The sequence below is a fragment of the Lipotes vexillifer genome, unplaced genomic scaffold (genome assembly GCF_000442215.2).
Source record: "Lipotes vexillifer unplaced genomic scaffold, Lipotes_vexillifer_v1.1 scaffold442, whole genome shotgun sequence".
NCBI classification, from domain to species: domain Eukaryota; kingdom Metazoa; phylum Chordata; class Mammalia; order Artiodactyla; family Lipotidae; genus Lipotes; species Lipotes vexillifer.
In genome coordinates, this window is record NW_006790311.1 from 786,878 (window position 1) to 812,956 (window position 26,079).

At 47.3% G+C, this 26,079-nt stretch overlaps 1 protein-coding gene across 1 annotated transcript in view; it reads right to left on the bottom strand.

Moving 5' to 3' along the window:
• Positions 1–6,153: 6,153 nt before the first annotated feature.
• FEZ1 (fasciculation and elongation protein zeta 1) overlaps positions 6,154–26,079 on the bottom strand; it is a 41,027-nt gene continuing 21,101 nt past the window's right edge. The window contains exons 4-10 of the mRNA XM_007463598.1: positions 21,603–21,689; positions 19,519–19,687; positions 15,353–15,624; positions 14,280–14,360; positions 12,773–12,848; positions 8,919–8,984; positions 6,154–6,515 (exon numbers count right to left, since the gene is read on the bottom strand). Of these exons, the coding sequence (XP_007463660.1) occupies positions 6,499–6,515; positions 8,919–8,984; positions 12,773–12,848; positions 14,280–14,360; positions 15,353–15,624; positions 19,519–19,687; positions 21,603–21,689 (768 nt within the window). The 3' untranslated portion in view covers positions 6,154–6,498. The remainder of the gene's footprint in view (positions 6,516–8,918; positions 8,985–12,772; positions 12,849–14,279; positions 14,361–15,352; positions 15,625–19,518; positions 19,688–21,602; positions 21,690–26,079) is intronic.

A 26,079-nucleotide genomic window follows, 5' to 3' on the forward strand; every position in this document is an offset into this window, starting at 1 on the left:
GAAAGAGCGAGCACTGGCTTCCCCTGGATTTGACTGAGCCTCTGCCAATATTTCCCCTCACACACAGGGACCATCTAAATTCACTTCCTCACCTGCACAGCGAGGGGGTGAGAGGGGAGGGTCTTTACGTTCGCCCTTGGTGGGTCTTCTATGAAACTCAGTCCCGCGGACGACAGAGCAGCGGATCCCCAGCTTCTCCTGGGGATGCCTCCCCTCCCTGCGGATGGTCCCAGCCCTGCTGGAGAAGCTGAGACCACATCACTGCCCAGGCCCCCAGCAGCTAGCCTGCTCCACATTTCCTGCTGCCCCTTTGCCTGCATGGCGCTGTGTATGCATGTGGGGTCACATTTTGGAAGGAGATGAAACAACCTAGCTCTCTTGTGACGAAATCCCCCCAGCACCTCCATGCCCAGGGGCATCTTCGTCTCTCTCCCAATTCCCACCTCAGGAGTTCTCTGCAGGAGGCACCTCAGAACTGCTGAGCAGGCTTTTGGAGGTGAAGGCGCCCAAATTCCATTACTCAGTCTGCTAGAGCAGACTCTCCAAGGGTGGGGCTGAGGTCGGTGCATTTTGAATAGCACCCCGGAGATGCTGAACCACTGCTTCACTCAAGCCTGATTGCAGAAAAAGCTCCGCGGTGAGTCGCTCTGAGCCGAAAGGGCCTTGTTGCCCTCCGTACCGCCCCCTCCAGGGGTCTTTGCACACAACAAGGATCCCAGGCTAGAGTGAAAACACTGTTTCTCAGTCCTGGAAAGGGCACCAAGGGTCAGTAAACCCAACTTGCCCACTCCCTGTGGGAACCCCATCCACAGTGCATTGTAAATTGTCACCCACCTTTGCCGTCCACGTCCAGCCACGGGAGCCCGGGGCCCTGCCGCGTTGCATAGATTCACCGGATCCCGCCAACCTCCACCCCTCGAGCTGAGAGCTGCCCTCTGGCGGCGGGTGGAGGAAGCAGCGGTCTTCGAGGCTTACTTCCTCTGCGAGATATCTGCAGTGCCTTTCTCCAACCGCTTGAATTTATCCTCATGACCCCACCTGATCGGATCACGTGGTAATCCTACAGCACGTGAGGCTTCTCTGACTGCGTCTGGGGTGGCCTGTGTGCTTCCTCTTCTGTCGTTCTACCTGTCTCCTTGCCAGTGAAAATAGAACCTTTTCTCTAAGTGCAAAAATAAATGTGACTTTTCACCGTCCCTCCTCCACCACCCACCTTGAATGAACCTGCTGAGAAATCAGAATATGACCCAGCTCTGCCTCTTGGCTTTGTCGCCTTGTGCAGGAGAGCCCAGAGGCCACTGGTCCTAGAATCAGATGGGCCACCACTAAGCAGGGTTTAGGGAGCCTAAAGGGGGGTGGGTGGGTGGTGGTGAGGCTGATTTGAGGGGAACAGGCCACACCCTATCTTGTTTTGGTTTTGTTTTCAGGTGTTCCTGGTTGCTTCTGGATTGAAAAAAATGATGAGGCTTAAGAGGCCATAGGGCCCAGTCCTTTCTCTATGTTCCTGGAAGTTTACCAGCAACAATAAAAGTCACAATTTATTGAGCACTTAGCATATATGCTAGATACTGTAAATGATTCAAAAAAACCCTGGGAGAATTACTGGCATTATTATTAATATTAATATCCCATTTCTAAAATAAGGAAACAGAGAAATTAAGTAATTTTCTCAAAAATTATTTTGCGAATAGGTAGTAGAGCTGGGATTTGAACCCAAGCCTCTAACCTATGCTCCTTCTATGAGGTAATTTGCCTCCTGAGCTTTGGCTTGATCAGGGCTGGCCTTCAAGGTCAATGGAAGAGACTCCCCTCTTCCCTGAAATCCTCGGAGGTGCCTGCATCCCTGCCCCTGCCTCTGCTTTCCTCCTGTAAGCCCAGATGAAACAGCCTTCACAGACGTGGGATCCAAACCTTAGCTGCTTCTCGCAAGGCAGAGCATCTACCCAGTAGCCCACCAGCTCCAGCTGGAACCATTTACATTTGGGGGGAGGGGCAGGAGCTAAGTCCTTAAGAAATCGCTCTGCATTCTTTTCTAGGAGCAACCATTTACATTGGGGGGGAGGGGTAGGACCTAAGTCCTTGAGAAATTGCTCTTCGTACTTTTCTAGGAGCGGTGCTGCGGCAGGGGGTTGGGGAGATAGTGTTGGGGGAGAGGCCGCTGTTGACTGTCAACAGACGGGGACTAAGAAGGGGGCAAAGGCAGGTCCATTGCGCCGTTGCTGATGGCTGCTCAGCTGTGTCGTAGAGATGGATGCGAGAGGTCAGGAACTGCTGAGTCCGAGTAATCTGTCAGTGATGACAACAGACGTCCAAGCCTCCCTCACTTCCAGCCTGGGTAGGTGATTCCTTCCCTCCTGTTCAGAGGGCAAGGCCAGGTTCTTGAGTTTTTTAGGCTCGACTGTTGACAGTATAACCAGGTTGAAAGATGGAAGGACAAAAAGAAGGGAGCTCATCTCTGGGAGAGAGAGCAGAGAACGGGGCCCAGACGAAGTGCGGGAGGCCACTCAGAGCAGAGGGCAGGCCCGGGCACCTGACCTTTCATTAACTCGTTTCATTTTCCTGTTCTCTGACAGATGGGGAGTGGAAGAGAGAATGAAGAGGGGGACACATGACAGAGGAAGGGGAGAGAGGGAGGGAGGGAGGGGAAGAGAGAGAGAGAGAGAGAGAGAGGAACTAGATGTGCGCGTGTCTCTGGGGTTTGTCAGACAAAGCTATTATCAAAATGCCAACCAGCTCCTGCCTGGCCAATTTGCATATTCCATGCTGTGCTCTTTGAAGCAGGATGAATATGCATGAGGGCTTGGGCAGGGGGTTGTGCGGGTGGAGATGCGAGGCTGTGGGCTAAGGTGGCCCATTGTTCTTTTAAAAGAAAGGCAGTAATATGAGGCCAAGCACCGTCCCGGTGAGCAGAGTGGCCTCTGCGTCCCCTCTCTCATGAAGGGAGGTGGAGAGCAAAGCTCCGGCTCAGACAGAAGCCCTAAGGAGTCGCCCCTCACCCTCCCAAGGGAATAAATAATCAGGCGCCATCAAGAACGTGAGTGTCTCTTCTCCAAGAGCTGCATCTAATTACTCCCCCCTCCACGCATACTGATCGTGGACGCTGGCCCGGGTGTCACCTCTCCCGGCTCCCTCCCGATTCACGCTTCTGCTGAAGGAGGGCTGGGCCCCTGGGGTGCCCCCTGCTCCTGGCCTTTGCTGAGACCGGAAGCGCTCTTTGTGACGGGGCCGCTGGGGGAGTCCCTAGGACACAGTGATGCTCAAAGCCCATGGAACGGACCCATCACGCCCGTTAGGACTTGGTTCATCATTCGTACTAAAACACCCATTGGATTGCACCTTATGATTTTCCCCGTCTCTTCCCTGGCCTCTAGCTGAAGATAGTTATACTCCAGATATTATTCCAGTCAGCATGCAAAAGGTTTATTTCATTTTAAAAATCCAACTCATCCCATAAAACTTAGTATCCCAACGTCCTTCCCTTTGGGTTTTCTTTGTTTTAAATTTGTTTATTTATGTATTTAGTTTTGTCTGCACTGGGTCTTTGTTGCAGCGCACGGGCTTTTCTCTAGTTGCGGAGAGCGGGGGCTACACTTTGTTGCGGAGCACGGGCTCTAGGCACACAGGCTTCAGTAGTTGTGGCTCGCAGGCTCTGTAGTTGTGGCACACGGGCTTAGCTGCTCCGTGGCACGTGGGATCTTCCTGGACCAGGGCTGGAACCCGTGTCCCTTGCATTGGCAGGCAGATTCTTAACCACTGTGCCACCAGGGAAGTCCCTTTTTTAAAAAAATTAATTAATTTATTTTCCTTTGGGTTTTCTTTCTGAGCTACCACATCTGTCTCCCGTCTTGCAGCAGAGATACAAGGAAAGGGAATGTGGGGACATAGGATAGTTTGTTTCAATTCTACACAACCAAAGGCTGGCCTCAGGCCCTACAGTGGCATTTCCTCACCAAGACTAGATCAGATTAAGCTTCGCAAACCCACATGGAAGCCTTTAACTGATGCGGATGCACCTCAGTGAAGGAGCCTGCCGGCCGGACTAAGTCCTACCTGCCCAGGAGGGTGCCCTGCAGGCCTTGGCTCCCCGGTGGCCCTGGCTGAGTGCCTAGCTCAAGTCCCTCGGTCGACTTGAGCTTTGCCATCAGGACTGACTGGAGTTTGAAGTACCAATCCGCCCTGGGACTCTTCCTGGACGTCACAACAGTTCTGAGGGATGAGGACCACCGGGGTCGGGGGAGACAGCGAGGTCACCTGTTAATCACACCATCCTTGCTTTCTGAGGGTTTAGTCTCCGAGAGTCAGGGCTCCAGCTTTTCACTGAAAGGTTAGTAAAGCGTCTCCAAACGTCACACAAACACCAATTGCCTGGAAATCTCGTTAAAATGCAGCTTCCAACGGTGGGGCGGGGGGTTGCTGGGTGCTGGGCCTGAGTTCTGCGTTTCTAACAAGTTTCTACGCACTGTCACTGCTGCTGGTCTGGGCCCCTCATGTTGAGTAGCAAGGACAGAGGAAAGGGCGATGCAAATCCACGGGACATTGATTTACTCTCCCCCTCAGCTCCCGATGTGGACAACAGGAGGGAAACAGCAGCCTCTGCTCCCACCCCCGATCCTGCTAGACTCACCTCCTCCGAGATGGAGCGTCTCCTTGGCACCTGAGGCTTATTTTTAACTGCCAGCAGCTTTGATTAGCTTGTCTCTGCTGCTTCAGACACCTGCTGGCAGGATAAATTGGGGGAAAGGAGTGGCTGACCCAGATCTGACAAATCCAAGGCAGGAAGGAAGGCTCTTGGGAATTCACTGCTCCCCCGCCCCCATGGCTGGCAAAGTGTGAATCATGCCAAGGACCTCACCCTGCCAGTGGCCCTTTGCCCCTTGGCCGTGGCACCAAAGAATGCAGAGCTGCAGGTGCCCCTTTTTGTCAAAGCTCTGGTACTTAGGTCCACATGCTGACCCCTGAGGATTTGCACGGGTACCTTGTGGTGTTTCCACCTTCCTATAGCGGCCGGGGCTCTGTCCACACAGAAGTCCTGCTCTGTGTAGATGCCTGAGTTTGAGCTGCAGGCACTGGGGTAGTTTCCGCCCCCCTCACCCCCAGGGAAGACTGCTACTGCTCTGCGGCACCGCTCCTAGAAAAGCAGAGGCCCAGGAAGTGAGAGGCAGGGCAACATGGATGCCTTCTATTGTCACCTGTGTCGATCTGTGGCCTTCTGTGGAGTTGCCAGTGTGGTGAAGCATGGCTTTCCGTGTGGCACACAAACACCAAATTCCTAAGGGGGGGTGGAGATCTAACTGGATAAGAGGACGAGGTGCCAGTCTGACTCCACCACTTTGAGCATCTCTGCTTCTTGGTCTCCACATCCTTCTATCAGGGCCATGCTATTACCTACATAGGGCTGCTGAGATGCAAGATGATTTGTAGAGGTGACAAAGCTAGTGGCAGGTGCATAGCAAGTACTTGATAAAAGTTTTGTTTTAAGACAGGACTGTGGGAATCTGCAGAGTTAATATCATTCAAGCCAGAAAATGGAAGCCAAAACAGTTCAGGTCGTGGTGAAATCGAGCCCCCTCCGGATACGAGAACAGCTTTCACCTGCTGGCCCAAAGAGGCTGGCAACTGCCTGCCACCAATGCCAGGGACAGCACATGGGAGTCGAGGGCTGCAGGGAGGGCAAGGAGGGCATGCATGGCCAGAGGATACCAGGGGTCGGTGGGAGCAGTCAGGAAAGCAGCCGGGACCCCCACGCTGGGAGAACCCAGTGGAGCTGATGCCCTCCAGCACCCAGGCCTCCTGGAGTCAACCCGGCCATCCCAACAGGAGGCACCACAGCGCCCAGCCGCTCCCCCAACCCCGAGCTTCACTTGCCATGCGCTAACTTCACAATCTCCTCTCTAACCAGTAGCTCCTCCAACTCAGCGTGCGGCTCCCTGTAAAGCTGTCAAGCAGCTAGATCTTAGGCGTCTGCCGATGGCCTCGTCCTCCCGACTGTACGACTGCAGCCCCGCCACAGGGCATGGCATGCACCCCCCCAGCCCAGCCCTAAACACCGTGTTGGCTGCCACGGGCCACGAGCATCATGTGGTTGCAGCTACACATCCTATCTCTGGAGGTTTGTACCAGAGGGCCGAGGGACACCACACGCCAAAGCACATGAAGAATATTAATTAAATGAAGGTTTATTTCAAAATTAGTCTTAGGGTGGAAGCTGTTTTTGAGGGCTGGAGCCAGACTACACCATGAGTGGCGACAGCATCTACCTCCCTCCGACACAGGCAGAGAGGAGGTGACGTCACCAGCCCTGCCCCTCGGTCATGCATCCAATGGTTACTAGGACTAGAAGCCAACGGCAAAGGACCCCGCGCATTTGCTCATGTTTAATCCAGGTTAAGCTATACACGTTTAAATACACGGCGGAGGCTACGTGGTGTCATGCAGTCCCTGCGGTGGGATGACTCTTGCTCAGTGACCTCCGCAGCAAGGCTGCTCCCAAGGGCAAGGTTAGGTAGGACAGAGCACTGGAAAGAGAAGAGGAGAGAAGGGATGTCAAAGCAAGTGTGTGGCCAGACCTGCCAGCCCGGGGTGTCCGTGGCCGAGAGCGGTCACGCCAGCCTCTCGCCAGCGTCCTGAGCAGAGAACTGGCCCCTTAGAACCAGGGAAGAACGGTGATCACGTGTCTTCCTTCCAGAAGGAGGAAGAGCCAGGGATAGGTGATTGTTCAGTGTAATGATTAACTGCATGGTCTCTGCTGCCCATCTGCTTGGGTTCACATCCTGCGTCTGGCTGTTACTAATTCTATGACCTTCGGGAAATAACTTCTACCTGTGCTTGTTTCTTCATGTATACAGTAGACTGTGCCTCTGCCTACCCCACAGGGTTGCTCAGAGGCAAATAGAAAGTGCTCAGTAAATGTTAACTAGTTTTATAAATTCACTGACATTTCAGTGGATCGTGAGGGGTAAAGTCTAGCTCTCGGGCTCCCAGACTTATAGAACCCATTTCTACACACCTCCTTTGAGAAATGGGATACTCTTTTAAAACCTTTAAGAGTCAGAAGTTCTTCCCAATGTTTAGCCTAAATTCATCCTGCAGAAATTTAATATTAATCTTTCTGAGCCTTATGGAAACAGTACAGCTCAGAGGTTCTAAACTGAGGTCCACAAGCCTTTGGAAGCTGCGCCCAAGGTTGTGCCTGTGGAGGAAAACCTAATGAAAAACAGAATCTGGACAATGAATGACCATTGATGGAGAGTGTTACACAGTCAATGTTTGTGTCCCCCCAAGAATTCACGTTGAAGCCCTAACCCCTAGTGCAGCTGTCTTTGGAGATGGAGCCTCTAAGGAGGGAGGGTTAAATGAAGTCATACGGGTGGGGCTCTGATCTGCCGGGATTAGTGTCCTTGTAAGAAGAAGCACCAGAGCGCTCTGGCACCCTCCTCACACACAGAGAAGAAAGGCCGTATGAGAACAGAGCGAGAAGGTAGCTGTTTACAAGCCAAGAAGAGGAACCCTCACTAGAAACCCACTTTACTGGCCCCTTGATCCTGGACTTCTACTCTCCAGAACTGTGAGAAAATAAATTTCTGTTGTTTAAGCCACCTGGTGGTCTTCTGTTTTAGCAGCCTGAGCAGACTAATACAGATATTAATATCCCCCAAAGAAAGACAATCAGGTAATAGGTCTCTTAATGGAAGTTTACAACCACTGATAACCTAAAACTTATCAAAAATTTTGTGGACAATTGTACACTGAGCTCTCTGGCCCTGCCTGGTCTGGTCTGGTGTGGACGATCTGAATGTGATCAGTCCTCTAGCTCTACTGGGCAACAAGAAATACAAAAGGTTGAAGAACGTATTAAATGAAACCGTGAGGACACAACTACCGAGGAAAAGCCGGAATGAGGAAATGCTATGGGGCAAATAACCTGGTTTCTGTAAGAAATAAAATTCAGAGAATGAGAGAGAGGAGGGAAAGGGGAACCTATATATATTAAAAGAGATTTAAGAGATACATTATGCAATTGTAATGTACGGACCTTCTTTGGATCCTGATTCAAACAAATAACCTGAAAAAATTTTATAGGAAAATCAGGGAAACCTGAACACTGGTTGGGTAATCAAAGATACTTTTTATTTTTTTTTGGCCATGCCATACGGCATGCGGGATCTTAGTTCGACCACGGGGCGAACCTGAGCCCCCTGAAGTGGAAGTGTGGAATCTTAACCACTGGACGGCCAGGGAAGTCCCTCAAAGATACTTTTACATTTTTTATTTTTCTAGTTGTGATCATGATATCGTGGTTATATTTTAGGAATGTACACTGGAAATATTCATGGATGAAAAATATATATAATGGTTGGTATTTGCTTCAAAATAACATGGAAGAGAGAAGTGATATAAATGAAAACTAGATTGGCCAGGAGTTAATAATTGTTAAAGCTGGATGTTAAGTACATGGCAGTTCATCATGCCGTTCACTCTACTTTCATATATATTAAAACTTTCCATAATAAAAGATGAAACAAAAAAGTTATGAAAGGATGTAGCTAATCATGACTCTAGTTTTCTGCCTTTCAAGTAGTTGAAACTGTTAAAGGTATCCTCTGGCTTTGTTTTTGCCAACTAAATAGCCCAAGCCGCAGAGAACTTTCACAATAAGTCTTTTGTTGGTTTGGCTGCTTTTTGTGTGGAGTCACTCTGGTGACTCGGGGGTGATGGAATCTCCTCCTCAGGCCTCCTAGCAACATCCAAAGGCGAGGGCCTCCCCACAACTGTCCACTGAGTTCCCTGGCCCTGCCCAATCTGGCCTGGCGTGGATGCCCTGGGAGGGCTGCAGTGCGGGTTCCACGTGTCCAGCAGGAGTCCTGGGGGAGGCGGCCCTAGAGGATGCTTCTGCTCCCAGAGGCCTGGGCCGCTCTTACCTTTTAAAATGTAGTCCGTCAGCAAAGTGGGCACCTTCTCATTATCCTCCTTCATGGCAAAGAGAACTAGAGAAGGAGAGAGAAAGGAGCTAAGATGCATCAGGGCATAGGGCTCACCTCTGGGGCCAGACAACCCACCAACCCAAAGTGAGCGAGACAGAGTCAAGGAAACAAGACATTCACTGAGTACCGAGCAAAGTCTAGAAGCCTCTGGCAAGAGTCAGCATTCAACCTGCTGGGGCGGGGAGGGGGCTGCTGGGAAATCCATCAAAAGAGTCAGGGTTGGGGCTTCCCTGGTGGCGCAGTGGTGGAGAGTCCGCCTGCCGATGCAGGGGACACGGGTTCGTGCCCCGGTCCAGGATGATCCCACGTGCCGCGGAGCGGCCGGGCCCATGAGCCATGGCCACTGAGCCTGCGCGTCCGGAGCCTGTGCTCTGCAACGGGAGAGGCCACAATAGTGAGAGGCCCGCGTACCGCAAAAAATTTTTAAAAAAGAGTCAGGGTGGCCCTATGGATGAGGTGACTTCTCTTTTATCCTTTACTTTTTGTGTGTGTGCTCATCTATAATTTCCACATCACCTCCTAAGTACATATCTTTAATGATCATAAAAATAAACAAAGCAATTTAAAAAAGGAATCAGCTTTCAGATGCAATCCAAATGTTAAGAATAACAGCTGTCACATCACCAAACCACCGATAAATCTGTCTTTAAAGACATTCTATTCGTATAAACAGATATTATTAGCAAAGTTCTCACCTCCAGTTTATTAACAGCAAATGAATTTAATTTCACAAGTATTTTCTACTCTATGCCCAGTACAGCGCTAGAATTTGTGGAAATGCAAGAGTATTAATGACCCTCAAGGAGCTTACAGACTTCTTGTTGAAACAGGATATGACCTACACATGAAGCAAACAATAGGGAAGTGAATAAAGCCTAAAGGCTTTTTATAAAAGTTTTTAAAACAGATTTTTCTGTTATTAAACTAGGAAGCATCTTCTCACATTCATGATTCATGTTGTGGAAGTCAGCTTTGTAGAAAATCCTTCAAGAAAATACCTGGATCTTGCTTATACTATCAAAAAGTGAGGGCAGGGGTGGGTTATCCAACAATAGAGTTATTCATCAATAGATGCCTTAAGTAAACTATGGTGTATATGGTATATACGCAGTCTCATACAGCTTCATGAGAAATGAGAGCGATCTGTATATACAAGACATACTTATGAATGAAGAAAGAAGGCTGCAGAACTTTATGTATTAATTTTAAATGAGTAAATAATAAATGCTAATATTCATAGAAAAATCTGGAAGAATGTGCATGAAACGGTAAAAAGCAGACACCTCGGAGTGTGAGACCCCGGAGGATGTTCCCTTCTACATGATATCTCTACAGCGTCCAGCTTTTTTCCATGAACATGTATTACTTTTGGCAAGTGGAAAAAACACTAAAGATCAGCAGCTGGCCCTGATAGCTGGGGTCAGGAGGCAACCATTACAATGGAGGGACCCCCCAGTCCATTCCTAGGTCCTGTTTTCCATTGATTACCTTGCCTCGTTGCAAGTCAGGGTCATGGAACTTGACTCCAAAGCTCAGGAGTGGGTGAGGAACAGAGCCTGATGGTGGCATGAGTCCGTGGCCAACTCCAGGAAAAGACTGGACCTCAGGCCATCCAGGCAATGGTTTCTTTTATTTCTTCCGTATTTTTAGACATGGATTCATTTCAATGTAATAGGCTGAAAACACTTTGCAACTGAGCACGAGCAGACTAAATGCTGCCCACCAAGAAGCTAGGCGTAAAAATACAATAATTGCACTCAGTCAATATGTGACTAAGGTGATCTCCAAAATCCAAAATTTATTTAAATTGCCCAGTCCCCGGAGCCAGTCTTTGGCTTATATTCTTTTTCTTTTTTTCTTTTTTTTTTTTTTGCGGTACGCGGGCCTCTCACTGTTGTGGCCTCTCCCGTTGCGGAGCACGGGCTCCGGACGCGCAGGCTCAGCGGCCATGGTTCACGGGCCCAGCCACTCCGCGGCATGTGGGATATTCCCGGACTGGGGCACGAACCCGTGTCCCCTGCATCGGCAGGCAGACCCTCAACCACTGCGCCACCAGGGCAGCCCTGGCCTACATTCTTGACTCAGGAGTTGGGGAAAGAGGAATTGTTATTCACGAGCCCGTACAAGGATGTGCCCAAAAAGAGAGCTTTCATAATCTACAGGAGAATTGGTATTCAGGAAAGTTGGCAGTTTTTTTTTTTAAGGGATTAAATATTGGAATGTCGTATGTCCATATGACAGAAGAGAGAGCCATAAAAAGGATGTCAACCAAATGTTAACTGATGTGACTGAAATCATGATATGAAATTTCATAGCCAGTATAATCCCAACCATATGGTAAAGGCATAAAATACTACGTCTGAAAAACACCATACAGTAACCACAGTGAAGGGGACAAGAAGTTACGTATTTTCTTTTGTTCACATTTCTATGTTTCCAAAGTATTCTAAATGATGGATACACTCTAGCCCTAATTTTTTAAATGAACTTGAAATGTGTAAACAAACCCAGTGTTTCTTAATTAAAATGAAAGGATTTCACACTGAATTCCTGAATAGGTATGTGTAATAAATTTATAGCTCTTCCTTTTTTTAAAAGAGCATGATAGAATAAAAATAAAGAGCACGATAGAGTACTCTACATATATCAACCTTCATAATTTGTCCAAATTATTTTCCAAATGCTTACTCCTTGTGAAAATACAAACACCTATAAATGTCAGCTCGTTTCTATCTGCTTCCGTTAAAAAAAAAAAAAACTTTGTGCATATGTATGCAAATAAAGGCACTCCAAATGAGTTTAGAGGAAGCCGATGCACTTTGAATTTAAAATTCCAGATTCTCAAGGCCGCAGTATCTATTGATGTAGGCAAGATTTCCGTTTACCAGAACCTCCTGCTTTAGTTCTCCAAAACGATAAAAATGAAACCGTTTGGGCACCTTTAGCACTGGGCCCAGGAGGTATCTATCTTCCTCAGCCAAACAGCTGAAGCGCCTCTTCCCATTCCCTAGGGTGTCAAATAGCCCTGCAGGGGTCCATTCCCGCAGAGGCAGCAGCACAGCAACGGGCTGCGGGCTGCGCAGCCCAGTTAGTGTGTCACTCAATGCAGTGCACGGTTGCCAGGGAGATGGACGGTCTCGTGATTCACTGAGCCCGTCCCCACATCTCAGCCTAGGATTTTTCTCTTCCTAAAAGATCAAGCTGACACTGAGGGCTGACACCACGTGCCCCCCGGCCCTTTGGGGGTTGTAGTATTTGATGTCTGTAAAGAGATTTTGCCTACAAAAGGCTCTTTATCACAGGCTGTTTTCTCCCATAGCTCAGAATGTTTCTTAATATTACTTGACACTAGAGTCAGAGTGGAAGAGAGGAAGCAGTCATTGCCTGGAAGGAAAACCAGACTCTATTCTCTCTAATCAGCCTTACCCCAACCAAGAAAACTTGCTTCTCACTAAATACAGCCAGTCCCTTAGAAGGAGCTCCCTGCCTTGTGGATGAACCACAGAGAGCCCCTGCCCACCACTACCACCCCGCCACCGCCCCAGCCTCTTCCACCAGCTCCTTTTCTCCGGCAAGTCTCTTCCCTTACAGGAACCGGGAAAAGACGAGGCAGCTCTGGGTATCGCTGCAGAGCTCTTTAGTTGTACCCCGTGCCGGGGACGTGATGCAACGGTGTGGAGCACATTTTGACCCATAGAAACTGCTCTGGGGACACCTCCGGACTGAGATACCACGGGTGCAGCTCACAGGGAAATGAGTGCCTGGTCTCTCTGCGAATGGGAGGAACTCACTGTTTGTCAGCATCTGGAGATCTTCCACCGACGGGGGCGAGGACTTCTTCTCGTAAGGGATGACCGTGTTCAGGTACTAGAAGACAAGCAGGGTGTGCAGCATGTGAGACAGAAGCCCGGCCCCCGGGGGCTGAGATACGGTTGACAGCTTGCATGGGGATTGGGCTTTTCTCTAGAAAAACACGCTCCTTCAAACTTGACGTTCTCGACAACACCCATGATGATGTGCGCACCATCGTTTCAGGACTGTTTTCCCATTTTTGGAAAATGTCTCTTTAAAAGTAAGACTTTACCATATTAGCCAGGAAAAATGTCCTTCCACTCCAACGAATATATTCTTCTGACACTAGAAACTTTTTGATTATTTAGGAATCCTGGTGAGCTTTTTCTCCTCCAGGCTGAAAGCAGACAACATTCTAAGGGGCGCAGGGTGTGTGTGTGTGATATTTTCTTATCTTCTGCAGTGCAACTTGAGAATGAATGGTTTCTCTTCTGTCAAAATGACTGGTGAGAAAACCTCAACCCCGCCCTGGGTCTGGGATGTTGGGTTTGCTCCCTCTGCTGGAGATGAGGTGCTCCTACAACAAAATCATCTTAGAGTCCAGTGGGATATCAAAGAACACCGGCCAGAGAGACCTGGAAGGTTCTGAGGGAGCCCGGGGGTCGTGAGTGAGAAGAGCTCCAGACCAGGAGGCCTGTGTTTCAGTCCTGGCCCTGTCACTAGCAGCGTGGCCTTGGGGAAACGCCTAATCTTTCTGGGCATTAGTTCTCACTGCTGTGAACTCAGGGGAGTGAGTTAGATGTTCCTAAAATCTCTTCCCAGGCTGTAGTTCCAGAATTCTAACACTTAGGATTCGGCTACAAATATGTCTAAAACTTACACAGTTTTTGTGCACAATCTCAAAGGTGTCTATTGACAAACTGGCCTTCTCTGTTAGACTATGCATTGCATGAGGGCAGGACCAGGGTTTACTCATCTCGGTACTGCCCTAAGCAACAGAGCCTAGCACATGGCAGGCACCTGAGAGCCAGAAATGCAAGCCACTTCTCAGGTGAGAAGTGATTGACTAAACGGAGCTAAACAGGAGACTCCTGCAGCGCGGGTTACAGTCAACAGGGCAGCTGAAGTGAAGAGGCAGTCTTTGTGGGATTGGCTCACCTGGTGGCCCAGTGTGGCAGAGGTAATGAAGCTCTTGGATGGGATCTTTCATGAAATGGATTCCCCTTTAATGCACTTTGTTCTGAAAACAACTGAACTCATAGGTCTACAAGTAGTGTTGAGTTTTAAGTTTTATCCAGGCCCTCTCATATTAAAGCTCAAAAAACTTTGCCTTTAAAGAGATACTTTCTGTTCCTCCTTAGAATGGAAGAAATTGTTAGGACATTTCCCCCTGCAGCCTGGCCCCGTGCGGGGATGATTCTAGTGAATCACCATCCCCTGCTCTGTTGGAGAGAGCAAGTTGCAAGAATCTGGGAAGGAAGCTGGGAGCAGGGAGATGGGTTGTACCTGCTTGTCAGTTCCTGAGGGCCCAAAGGTCTGGCGGATGCCGCTCTGCAGGATGTTGGAGATGCCTTCCATGCTGAAGCGCTGGGGAGGGCGGGGGGGAGAACGAGACTCAGAAGGGCAAGTGCTTTCCGCTCATATTCATTGCCCCAGGGACACCTGTGTCCTCCCTGAGCTACCTGGACCCGTCAGCTTCCATACTGTCCCAGATCCGGGCCCCAATTCTGCGACTAGAAAGCAAAGGTAAGACCTGGGCTAAGAGACAGGCCAAAATTTCAGCCTGAGCTTTGCAAGAAGAAATAGCAGAGTCTCAAAGACTCTTATCTGAGTAAGTGCCTCGGGCGACGAGACACCCCTGCATGCCTGGGTTTCCTCATTTCAGCCTCCATTGTGTAAACAGAAAAATAAAGCAGCAGAGGGAAACTTGGACAGATGAGGATTAAAATGTCTCAGGGAAGAAAATAAAATGCCCAGCCATTGGGAAGGGCAGGTGTAAAACGACTGTCCTCATCTGGAAAGCTTTTTCCAAAATGCATATTCCCGGGCCCAATTCAGTAGGTCTGCGAGGGAGCCCAGGAAAAGGTATTTTGAAAAAGCTCCTTAGCTGATTCTGCTGAGCTTCCCTGATGGAGAACCACTGGTTAGAAGAATCTGGTCAATATCACAAGGCGTCATAATGTTCCATCCTGAAACACCCTACGGACATCCTAAAGAGATGAGTCAGGACCCTAAGCTGTGCTGGTAGCAGGCTTGTCCCAGGGCACAACTCCTTTCAGTCCTACATGCTTTCGCCCCACTTTTTCAGATCTAGCTTAAGAGAGCACACGCCACAGTCACTTATTTTCCAGTGTTACATCCTGTCTCCTCCAGTTAGACTGGGCGTCCTCTAGGAGAGCAGAGGACATGGGTGGGCTCTTCTCCCTCTCGTGGCTCTGCTGTCTGCCAGGGTGTCCTTGCTCATTGTCACGGCTTAGGACAGGTCTGTCTGGGGCCAGGGCAGGGCTGGTCCCGGGACCTGCAACGGGGAGCTCGGAGGCCTGGGTGCGCTTGGTCCTCGTGCCGGGCTGTCCTCTTACCTTGAGAGGCATCTGGCTTCCCTTCTCTATCCGGCTGCTCTGCAAGCTCAGCCCTTTCTCTTTCCGCCTCTTCTTCATCAGTTCCCGCTGCTCCTTCTGCTTGTTCTGCACCTCGATGAGCACCGTGATAAAGGAGTTCTTCACTTCCTTCTCGAACTCCAGCTCGTCCCGGCGGGCCAGCTGCTGCACCAGCTCCTCTGAGAAGTCTCGGATGGCGCCCTCCACCTGGTCCAGCAGCTCTGTCAGCTCAGACCCAGACATGTGCCTCAGTCCTGCAGGGGAAGACCATCCTGCAGGGTCACTGCATCAAGCCCGGGTCACTGCATCAAGCCCAGCCCACTGGAGAGGCTCCCGGGGCCCTGGCCACCTGAGAGGTATGGAGGAGACCCCCCGGCCCCAGACAGTTCCTCAAAGGGCCATGACAGACCTTCACAATTTAGGGGCGTGCCAGCAGGGAGAGCCAGTTATCGACTGAGGAAGAGACCATCATCTCGGGGAAACAAAGGAGGGAGGAAAAACAGCCCCCAAGAACTGTGGAGTCTGTGGACTCTGTCCACAAAAACGTGTGTGGGCAGACGTGTGGTTTTTGATCCCTTGTTCCATCTCCCTATGTTTCCTCTGTTTCTGCAATATTCCTCATGTGAAATGGGTCAAGAATTGGGGGAAAAAGCATGATGAAGGGGTTTGGCATCCGTGCTGAGGAGCAATAGAGAGGTGGTGTTTATTCCCAAAACCTGATCAAGACACAGCCGACAGCAAAATAAGCAGAGCGATCTGAGGCCTTCTTTACACCTACTGTCCTGTGTCGCAGTGCACGTGCCCAAAAACACGTGAAACATGTAAAGATGGGCAACATGTACAGAAAAACGAAGTCTGGCTTGTTGGTACCGAGTCGTCTGCTACTGTCAGAGAAAAGGAAAGGGAACCTGGGAAGACGGACACAGATCACTTTGTTTTAAACTCTTGTCCCCTAAGACGTCTTCACCTAACGTAGATTCGGGAGCATATTTTTGAATGTGCCCCTTCCTAGTGGCGTCTTTTGTTTCTACATCAGAATCCATTTTCCTTTCTCTTTCCACTCCTGCTCTGCCGGGGTATTTGCTGACTTAGCTCAACCTTCCCCTTTAATTTCACTCTTTGGAGCTGTCCTCCTCCTTCTGTTTTTGCCACCTCACTCTGCATTTCAGCCGTTTTCCCGAGTCTTTTGCCGAGCAGTTCTATGTGTGGGACCTTTGTGTGCCGGAGAATGGCCTGATTGGAGTGGCTGTGAATGCGGCACCAGGGCCAAATCCACTCCATCCCTCCCAGCGGATTCCTTCTGCTGCCATCGCCCTGCCTCTGCTCTTCAGAGCCACAGGGTTTTACTCAGAGGGTGCAGTTCTTCAGATCACGCCTCTATTTTCACCACTATTCTAGTCTATGCTTGGACCTTTATACCCTGACCAGCCCGCCTTCCCTCTCCGTCGTTTATTAAGTCCCGTCACCCCCATTCGGATCCGCTCCCAGGGAACGTGTCCCCTCCGGCCGCCTAGTTACCACTATCCCCGCAGATGGATGAATTTTATATTCAGTTTTGCCACTGCTGTTACATCTTTTAATTTCATGCTTCATCCACCTCTTTCTTTGCAGGATCATAATTACCACAAACCTGTGTCAGAGAGTTAATACGATACACAGATTAAGAGTGTGAACTCTGCAGTTAACCTGCCTAGTTTCAAATTTTGACTCCACCCCTTAAGACTTGAATGTGACACAGGGGCAAATATGCATTAAAAATAAAAGGCTTGGGCTTCCCTGGTGGCGCAGTGGTTGGGAGTCCGCCTGCCGATGCAGGGGACGCGGGTTCGTGCCCCGGTCTGGGAAGATCCCACATGCCCCGGAGCGGCTGGGCCCGTGAGCCATGGCCACTGAGCATGCGCGTCCAGAGCCTCTGCTCCGCAACGGGAGAGGCCACAGCAGTGAGAGGCCCGCGTACCGCAAAAAAAATAAAACATAAAAATAAATAAATAAAAGGCTTAACAAACACATGAAAGGGTGCTCAACATCACTAATCATTAGAGAAATGCAAATCAAAACTACAATGAGGTATCACCTCACACCAGTCAGAATGGCCATCATCAGAAAATCTACAAACAATAAATGCTGGAGAGGGTGTGGAGAAAAGGGAACCCTCTTGCACTGTTGGTGGGAACGTACATTGATACAGCCACTATGGAGAACAGTATGGAGGTTCCTTAAAAAACTAAAAATAGAACTACCATAGGGCCCAGCAATCCCACTACTGGGCATATACCCTGGGAAAACCATAATTCAAAAGGAGTCGTGTACCACAATGTTCACTGCAGCTCTATTTACAATAGCCGGGACATGGAAGCAACCTAAGTGTCCATTGACAGATGACTGGATAAAGAAGATGTGGCACATATATACAATGGAATATTACTCAGCCATAAAAAGAAACGAAATTGAGTTATTTGTAGTGAGGTGGATGGACCTAGAGTCTGTCATACAGAGTGTAGTAAGTCAGAAAGAGAAAAAAACAAATACCATATGCTAACACATATATATGGAATCTTAAAAAAAAAAAAAAAAGGTTCTGAAGAACCTAGGGGCAGGACAGGAATAAAGACACAGACGTAGAGAATGGACTTGAGGACACGGGGAGGGGAAAGGTAAGCTGGGACAAAGTGAGAGAGTGGCATGAACATATATACACTACCAAATGTAAAACAGATAGTTAGTGGGAAGTGGCCACATAGCACAGGGAGATAAGCTCTGTGATTTGTGACCACCTAGATGGGTGGGATAGGACAGGTGGGAGGGAGACGCAAGAGGGAAGAGATATGGGGATATATGTATAGCTGATTCACTTTGTTATAAAGCAGAAACTAACACACCATTGTAAAGCAATTATACTCCAATAAAGATGTTAAAAAAATAAAATAAAATAAGAGGCTTGATTCTCCCTGTTGAAAATAAGGGAAGAGACTTCCCCTCTTCCTCACCTCCCTTTTTTTTTTTTTTTTTCGCGGGGCTTAGCCGCTCCGCGGCACATGGGATCCTCCTGGACTGGGGCACAACCCCGCGCCCCCTGCATCGGCAGGCGGACTCCCAACCACTGCGCCACCAGGGAAGCCCCCCTCACCTCCCTTTTTCTTTCATAATCTCTCTCTCTGTCCTTTTCAAATATATGTGCATCGTTTTAATGGCTAAATAAGCCACTGGCCAGTCTCAGGACTCAGATGTGCTGCCTCAAGGACCTGGGAGCCACTGCTTTGAAAAGTCATCCCCAAGAAAGAAAACAGGGGCCTAACTTGTCACTTGACTCTAAATTGCAAAATTGTAATGGGTTGTGTCCAGTTAACTGTAGACACGGGTTAGATTTCTTTCCGGTTTTGCAATCCCTTTAGTGGGTTGACTGTGACACGCATCAATTCAGTAATGAAATTGCTTTCATTTTCTCAGAAAGAAAACCTCTACTTCTGTGGAGAGGTTTTCTGGGTGGGGAGAAGATTTTATTTCTTAATAATATTTCTGCAACAGTGGCCTCGAAACAAGTCACTTACCCTCTTGGAAACTCAGTTAGCTCAATCCTAATGGGGTTGGCACGGGTGTGAAATGAGATTATGCATAGAAAGTTTTAGAACAGCGCCTGGCCCTCCAAAGCTCTCCAAAAATACGAGCTATTATTATTATTATCATGTGTAGGTTTTTTCATTGATTTCATGGTAGCATCATTGTGAATAGTGGGTTCAGATTTCCTCTACTTGTTCTGCTTTAGTCTTGTTCTTTGGTTTGTTTTACCGTTGTTTTCATTTTTAAAAAATTTTTATTGGATTATAGTTGATTTACAATGTGGTGTTAGTTTCAGGTGTACAGCAAAGTGAATCAGTTATACATATACATATGTCCACTCCTTTTTTTTTAGATTTTCCCATAGAGGCCATTACAGAGTATTGAGTAGAGTTCCTTGTGCTGTACAGCAGGTCGTTTTACCATTTTAATCTTGCTTCCTCCCCCAGCAATGCTAACTTCTCCCCTGATGTCCAGTAAGAAAGGTATTGCCAACTCCCTAGATCCGAGGTTCTCTTAGTGGCGTGTGAAGCATGTGCCCTGCCTGGCAGAGCTGAGTTTGTCCTCCGTGAGCCCGACCCCAGGACTCTCACCTTCGTAGGACCAGTTGTTGTTGAAGGTCTGGGTCAAGGCCTGCATCTCCTGCAGGAGGACCAAGTCCGCCTGGGAGGAGGTTTCTCCCCCATCCTCCTCTTCTAGAACCTCCTCTTCCTCCTCGGGGTCTGGGGAGTTCTGCATCATTTCCTCAATCTCCTCAATCACCTGGAGAAGGTACACAAGGGAGTGCTCACTCTTCTCTGCTGCAGGGATATCCCAGCTTGAATTCTGATCAGGGAAGGATGTTCCTAATTTGCTGTCTGTAAAATTCCTAAAGCAATATTGTTACTTAATAAATACTGAATAATAATAAAACTAGATCTGACCAAAGGCTTACAAACACTCTTCCTTTGATACAAAGTCCTCTTTAATGTCAAACCTCTTCCAAGAACACCATTTAGATGAGCGCTTTATTGGAAATAAGCTGCTCTTTCAGGAAATGAAGCAGAGCTTCCTGGAAGGGAACATTTACTTCAATTTTCTGAGCACTTTCTTTCTAAGTAGGAAGACATTTTATCTACGCAACTCAAACACAAAATCCAGTCCATTCATTGGGATGATGCTTAAGATGGGAAAAAAACAAAGTGCTCTAGGATAACTCAAAATGGGGGAATTGTTTTTTTACATAGAGGAAAAGAGCTCTTCCTCCAGAATTCACCTGGACAGGAACTAAGGCTGCCCAACAAAAGTGGAAATAAAGATAATGACATTATAAAAGGACAGGTAGGTTCTGGAGAGCAGAAAATCGATAAGAAACCCAGCTGTAATCTAGACTCTTGCAGGGGACAGCTCCTAGAAGAGAGAGTAAAATTAGATAACTGCCAAGAGGAATAAGGCTGAACTACTTTGTACATTAATTGTTTACACATAAAGGAAATGGAATAAGCAAAGACCACTTCTGAAAGAAGCCATCCATGAGTCTGGTCAGAACAGTGCATCTATATATTTGTCTGTTCTCGATGCTGTGACGGACTCCATCTCCAAGGCCAACTGGTCTTTGAAGTGGGTTCCTTTATGTTAGGCTGGATCAAAGATAAAGGCACTTAGGTCCCCTCCTCTGGAATACTTTCTATTTTATTCCCAAGCTTTCCCATCTCCACTCACAAATTTAAGGGATACTTAGTTTTTGACTACTGCAAGCCATTCATGGAACATGAGCAAACTACACGACCCCCCTTTAGAATTTTATGGCCGAGCTTCTCTTTCAGAGTCATTATCGTCGAACTTGTGTCACTGAATTGTATTTCCCCCCAAATTCACAAGGTAACTGCTAGCCCCTATTCTTTTTAATCTGGTTCCCTTTAATCTCTTGATCCTTATCTGTTTATAGCCCACCTTTTTACCACAGATATGAAAGAGTTCCTTTTACTGAAAAGCACTTTCTGGAACCAAAACTCCTAGTGGAGCTTTTTCAGAACCACTCTGTGAAAACACCTGAAAGGTGCCTGCTCAAAGCAAGTGCCCATAAATAGTTGTTGACTCAAAGGTTGAATAAGGAATCCAGAGACTCAGGAGTATTTTCCCTAAGTAACAAATTATTAAAACCAAAATATAAGTAACTCAATAAAATGTGAAACATTAGATCTTTTTTTTAAAAAAAACACAAGCATTTCTAATGCTTCTTTTGGAAGGCTCAACGTTTTCAGTTTTCTATGAAATATGAGAAAATGTCCATCACTTGGAAGCCTCTTCTGCCATTGCTATTCTTGTAGAACAGCTATTTGGGACCCTTGTTTAAGTGTCTTGACTCCAAGTACAATGAGCTGCAATAAAGACACTTAGCAGGAAATGAAGGCAGTAAACGTTGAGCCCATCTCTGGCTGTTATCAAACATGGACCACATCCAACACACGTCAGGAATTACATCCCTAATTACAGCAGGTGCATAAACTGAGGCTTAAAGAGACATGAAATTTACCAAAGACACAGCCACCACAAGACCATACATTTTTCTACTGCCTGAAAGGGGTGTGGCAGGTATGTATTCAGACTTTTTGTCTATCAAAGGAACTAAAAGTCCCAAGAACTTGAGGGAGAGAAAGAGAGAGAGAGGGAGAGAGAGAGAGAGAGAGATTCGTACCTGATCTGCTGTGAGCAGAGGCTCCTCACTGATTCCAGAATAATGTTCATTCTTCTCACTGAACTCTTCCTCTCCTTTCTCATGGATCTGCAAGAGGTGTGGGGTGGGGGATGGAATTCTGATTGACCATCAGCAGAACTAGGATTCTCTCCAGTCTCTAGAATAGATGACACTGACAGAGGCCACTCTGGCCATCCCCTGTGTAAAGAGAAAATCTGAAGAGGTGTGCAGAGTTTCATCCAATTCCAAGCGTACCCCGTCCACACAGCATATGCATCACTGGGTCCAGCTTAGAAAAGGACAATAAGGCATGTGTGGCCGGCACCGTTCTGACCCACGGGGAGCAGCATTGTTCTTTAACCGACAGACAGGTCATCTTTACATGAACAAGGAACCTTCTTGAGGTGAGTAACAACGGCAACCAACTCCTGCAGCAAAGGCATGCTTGTTTATATAAGGAATTTCAAACTGGGGATCAGTTTCCAGATTTTATTTTATTAGGCATTTAAAGGGGTAGGCTGCTGCTCCAGTGCAAATAATCATGTTTTTAAAATTTGATGAAATGTCATCGTGTCATTGGAATCTAGGCGTGGTGTCGTAGCTGATGAAGGATGTACAGAAGCTCCACTGGACACGCCAGCGGAACAACCTAAGCACACAAACCAAAGGACAAACTCAACAGCAACAGCGAATACTGAAACATTTGCCACGTGTCTCCAAATTTCCATCATCCCAAGTAAGGCTCTGAAAGCTCACAACCATTGAGATTCTAAATGTAGATGTCCAGCAAGGTATTCACAGCATATCTGAATTCACTGTCCGTGTCCCAAGCAGCCATAGCCTGGTACTGATGTTCAAAACCTGCACAGGATAAGCCCCTAAACCACCTAACAAGCTGTCTGTGTCCAGGAGTCTCATTTGAAAGTCATCTAGGGTCTGGCAAGAAGTGCCTCCAGGAAATCTTTCTGCAGACACCTGTCATCCAGGAATCAATTTCACTTGCGCGCCAACAGCTGGCATGCTGACCTCCCTCCTTCCTGGGGATTACGCTTTTCCTCTTCTAATTAGCACCCGCAGGAAACATCCCAGTTCCAATCCAAGCAATCATGTCAGAGGGAGTCCGTCCTCAGAAACTTCTCCCCTCTTCCTTGAGCTCCACCTTGGCAGGTACCCCCAACAAAACACATCACTTTCTACATTTGCTTAAAACCAGGACTATGTCATAAAGAAAAAATCAAATATATCTCAAAGGCCCTCTGCTCTCAACCCGCATAAGGGGTAGGACAGGGAGGTAATGGGATTATTTGAGGGGTTTTGTGCCAGATGGTGACATCTATTTCTGCTGTCGAACCCATATGCTCCTCTCTCTGCCAAGTCCACCACCTGTGGTACCCGCCTGCTTTCTGCAGCTCCCCACTGTGCAGAAGGAAACTCCCGTGGCCACGGTTTGTTCACAACTACTCTCATATGGCAGAACTTTCTTAGGGCTAGAAAGTCCTGTGGTAGAAGTTAGGCTCATGCTGGGAAACAAAGTTTTCTTTTCTGTTTGGATTATTTTTTATAAGCATCTGACAGCAAGTGTTAGTCTATAACCAGAATTTTTTTCATAGTAATTCGATTTTTTAAATGGAATATTTACATTTTCTGAGATGTGGCCAATTTTAGCGAGTTTACCTCACTGGCTGTTAATACTGCATCTTTCAGCTACACCATCGCCCTTCCCAAGTCCTCCCTCTGAGCTCCTGGTGAAGGCAGGGGAGAGCTTTTAGGCATAGACCCTTCTTGCTGTTCAGACATTAGGGAAGCCAGGCAGCGGCATGGATGATTCCTAGTTAGAGCCTCCTCTCCCTTCTGGTACCAAGCCTACTGGTTTGATTTTTCAGGCATGGGTAAAACGAGATTTGAAAATGAATTATAAGCTTGTGAAAGTTACCATGAGTTCATAGTATCGTGGGAGCTATACCTAACCCATATGTTCTCAGATCTCAGAAGTCTGCCGCTACAAAATGAAATAAAATAAAAGGAGACACATGCGCAAAGTCCTCCCGAGAAAGCCCTGGCCCCTTCCCTCTTCCCCACGTGGATCTCTGCCGTCCTCTGCTTTCACTGCATCTGCCCTGTGCCTCTCCTTTTCTCCTCACTCTGTAGCTTTTGTTCTGATTCCCTCATCTTCCTCACCCTCTCTAAGCCTGGTCCCATGTTTTGCCTCTATCTAGTGGACTCTCTTCTGCTCCCGTCACCTCTTTCCTTTCAATGCTGTTTACAGACTCCCTCCCTTCCCTCCATTCCCAGGACAGCATCTTGTACAGAGTGTGGAAAGATTTTGGGAAATGATAGCATTTACGTATATTGATAACAGTATTCGTCATATATATTCATACGCATATGTATACGGACGAGTGTATGAATACTCTTATTCTTAATATATGACACATACAGAGAAACTACTGCAGGGAGTTCTTTAGCCTCTTGTGTGGAAATGAGAAGGCTGTCAAATTGGGGCTGAATTTCTCTCTGGACTAAATCTTCAAGTTATCTCCATATTATTGAAGTGAACTATGGCTCTTGCAAGAAAAAAACTCATTCTTTGGAGTGACTTCTTCCCAGAATTGAGAATAGAAGACCAAGATCCAGAAATGAGCCTGGCCATACTATTCAGCAAGCTGTTTCCTCCTCCTGCTTTCGGTAAACGGTGTGCCTTTAGGGCTGTAACTTGGTCACTTAAAGCTTAAAAATAAAGGCAGAGAATCTTCCCTGGAGACTATGAGAATGCTAAATCTAGGTGCACAGGAGTCTGAGTGAGAATTAAAATGACATCAAGTTCTTGTGTCCAATAATGACTATTAACCAGTGTTGTTTGTTAAAGCATTCCAGATGATTCCATTCACAGGAAAGGGAATTTCTACTGCACAATATTTCCCTCCCCTTTTACCACAATTGTTTCACATGGGTGGTTGCCTTCTTGACCAAATTTAAGAGATAAAGATACATTTTCACCTCCAGTCAAAAAGTAAAAGAAAGAGAAAAAAAATCACCAATACGTACTCAGCCCAAGGAAAGGGCACCTTAACCCATCTGTGTGGGTTAAGTCAATGCTTCTATATCCCCAAAGGGAGATGCACCAGAACACAGCAAACAGCACGTGTTGAAAGAAGGGATGAAAAGGAGAGGACTGAATGGCAATATTATCACCTCCTATATTCAGTCCCACCTCCACAGATAAATGAGCTGCTTATTCACCTGAAAACAGAAGGATGTAACTTACTGTCCTAGACTCCCATTTCCTCTCGTCTAAGAGAACCACCTTCTGCTATCAATTAAAGTTACAGGGATAAAAGAGACCATCTTTTACATCACAGACAGGAACAGAATAGGTTCATTAACTGAAAACCCAATTAAAAGTGGAGAATTGTGAATAATAATCATACATACATACATAGCTCAAGCATATTGTTTTGACCTAAAAATACAAATGTACATTTATTCATTCACCAAGCTCCTAACGTAAGGCCAAGGCCTTTTCTTCCACGATGGGCCTCCGAGTAGAATTTCATGTAGTCTTTCTTTCATCATCCACATTACAACACAACTTTTGTTTCCTGTTTCTGTTTTTGAATAGTAGAAGGAAGGTACGTGGGAGATTGAGCGCACGCAGTTATCTCCCGAAACTCTGCTAAAGTGAGAGTAAAGGGATCAAAAGAGAATATCCCACAGGGACAAAGAGAACTGGAGAAAAGACAACAGCAAAAGAGATGCTAGAGGGCTTCCCTGGGGGCGCAGTGGTTGAGAGTCTGCCTGCCGATGCAGGGGACACGGGTTCGTGCCCCGGTCCGGGAAGATCCCACATGCTGCGGAGCAGCTGGGCCCGTGAGCCATGGCCGCTCAGCCTGTGCGTCCGGAGCCTGTGCTCTGCAACGAGAGAGGCCACAACGGTGAGAGGCCCGCGTAACACAAAACAAACAAACAAACAAAAAAAGAGATGCTAGAGAGCAGATGCCAACCTAGCATCCACTAAAAAAAAGGTACAGCTATACAAAGAGGTATAACTAAAAATCCAAAGGTAGAAATAAAATGGAATACCAAAAAGTATTTGATTAACCCAAAAGAAGGTGAAACAGAGGAACAATAACAAAAAACCCAGATGGAACAAATAGAAATGCAAGATGGTACACCTAAACACAAACTAGTAATGTTATGTTAAATGTTAATGAACTAAATGCTATGCAAATGAACTAAACACAATAATCTAAAAAGCACAGATTATCATTGTCAGACTGAATATAAAAGACCCAACTACATACAATCTATAAAAGACACATTTTAAAGATGCAGATAGATGAAAAGTAAAAGGATTGAAAAAATGTATACCTAACAGCATAAGAAAGCTGTTGTGGTTAAATTCGTATCAGACAAAGCAGATTTCAAAACAAGGAGTATTACCAGAGATAAAGAAGGATATTTCATAAAGATAAAAGGG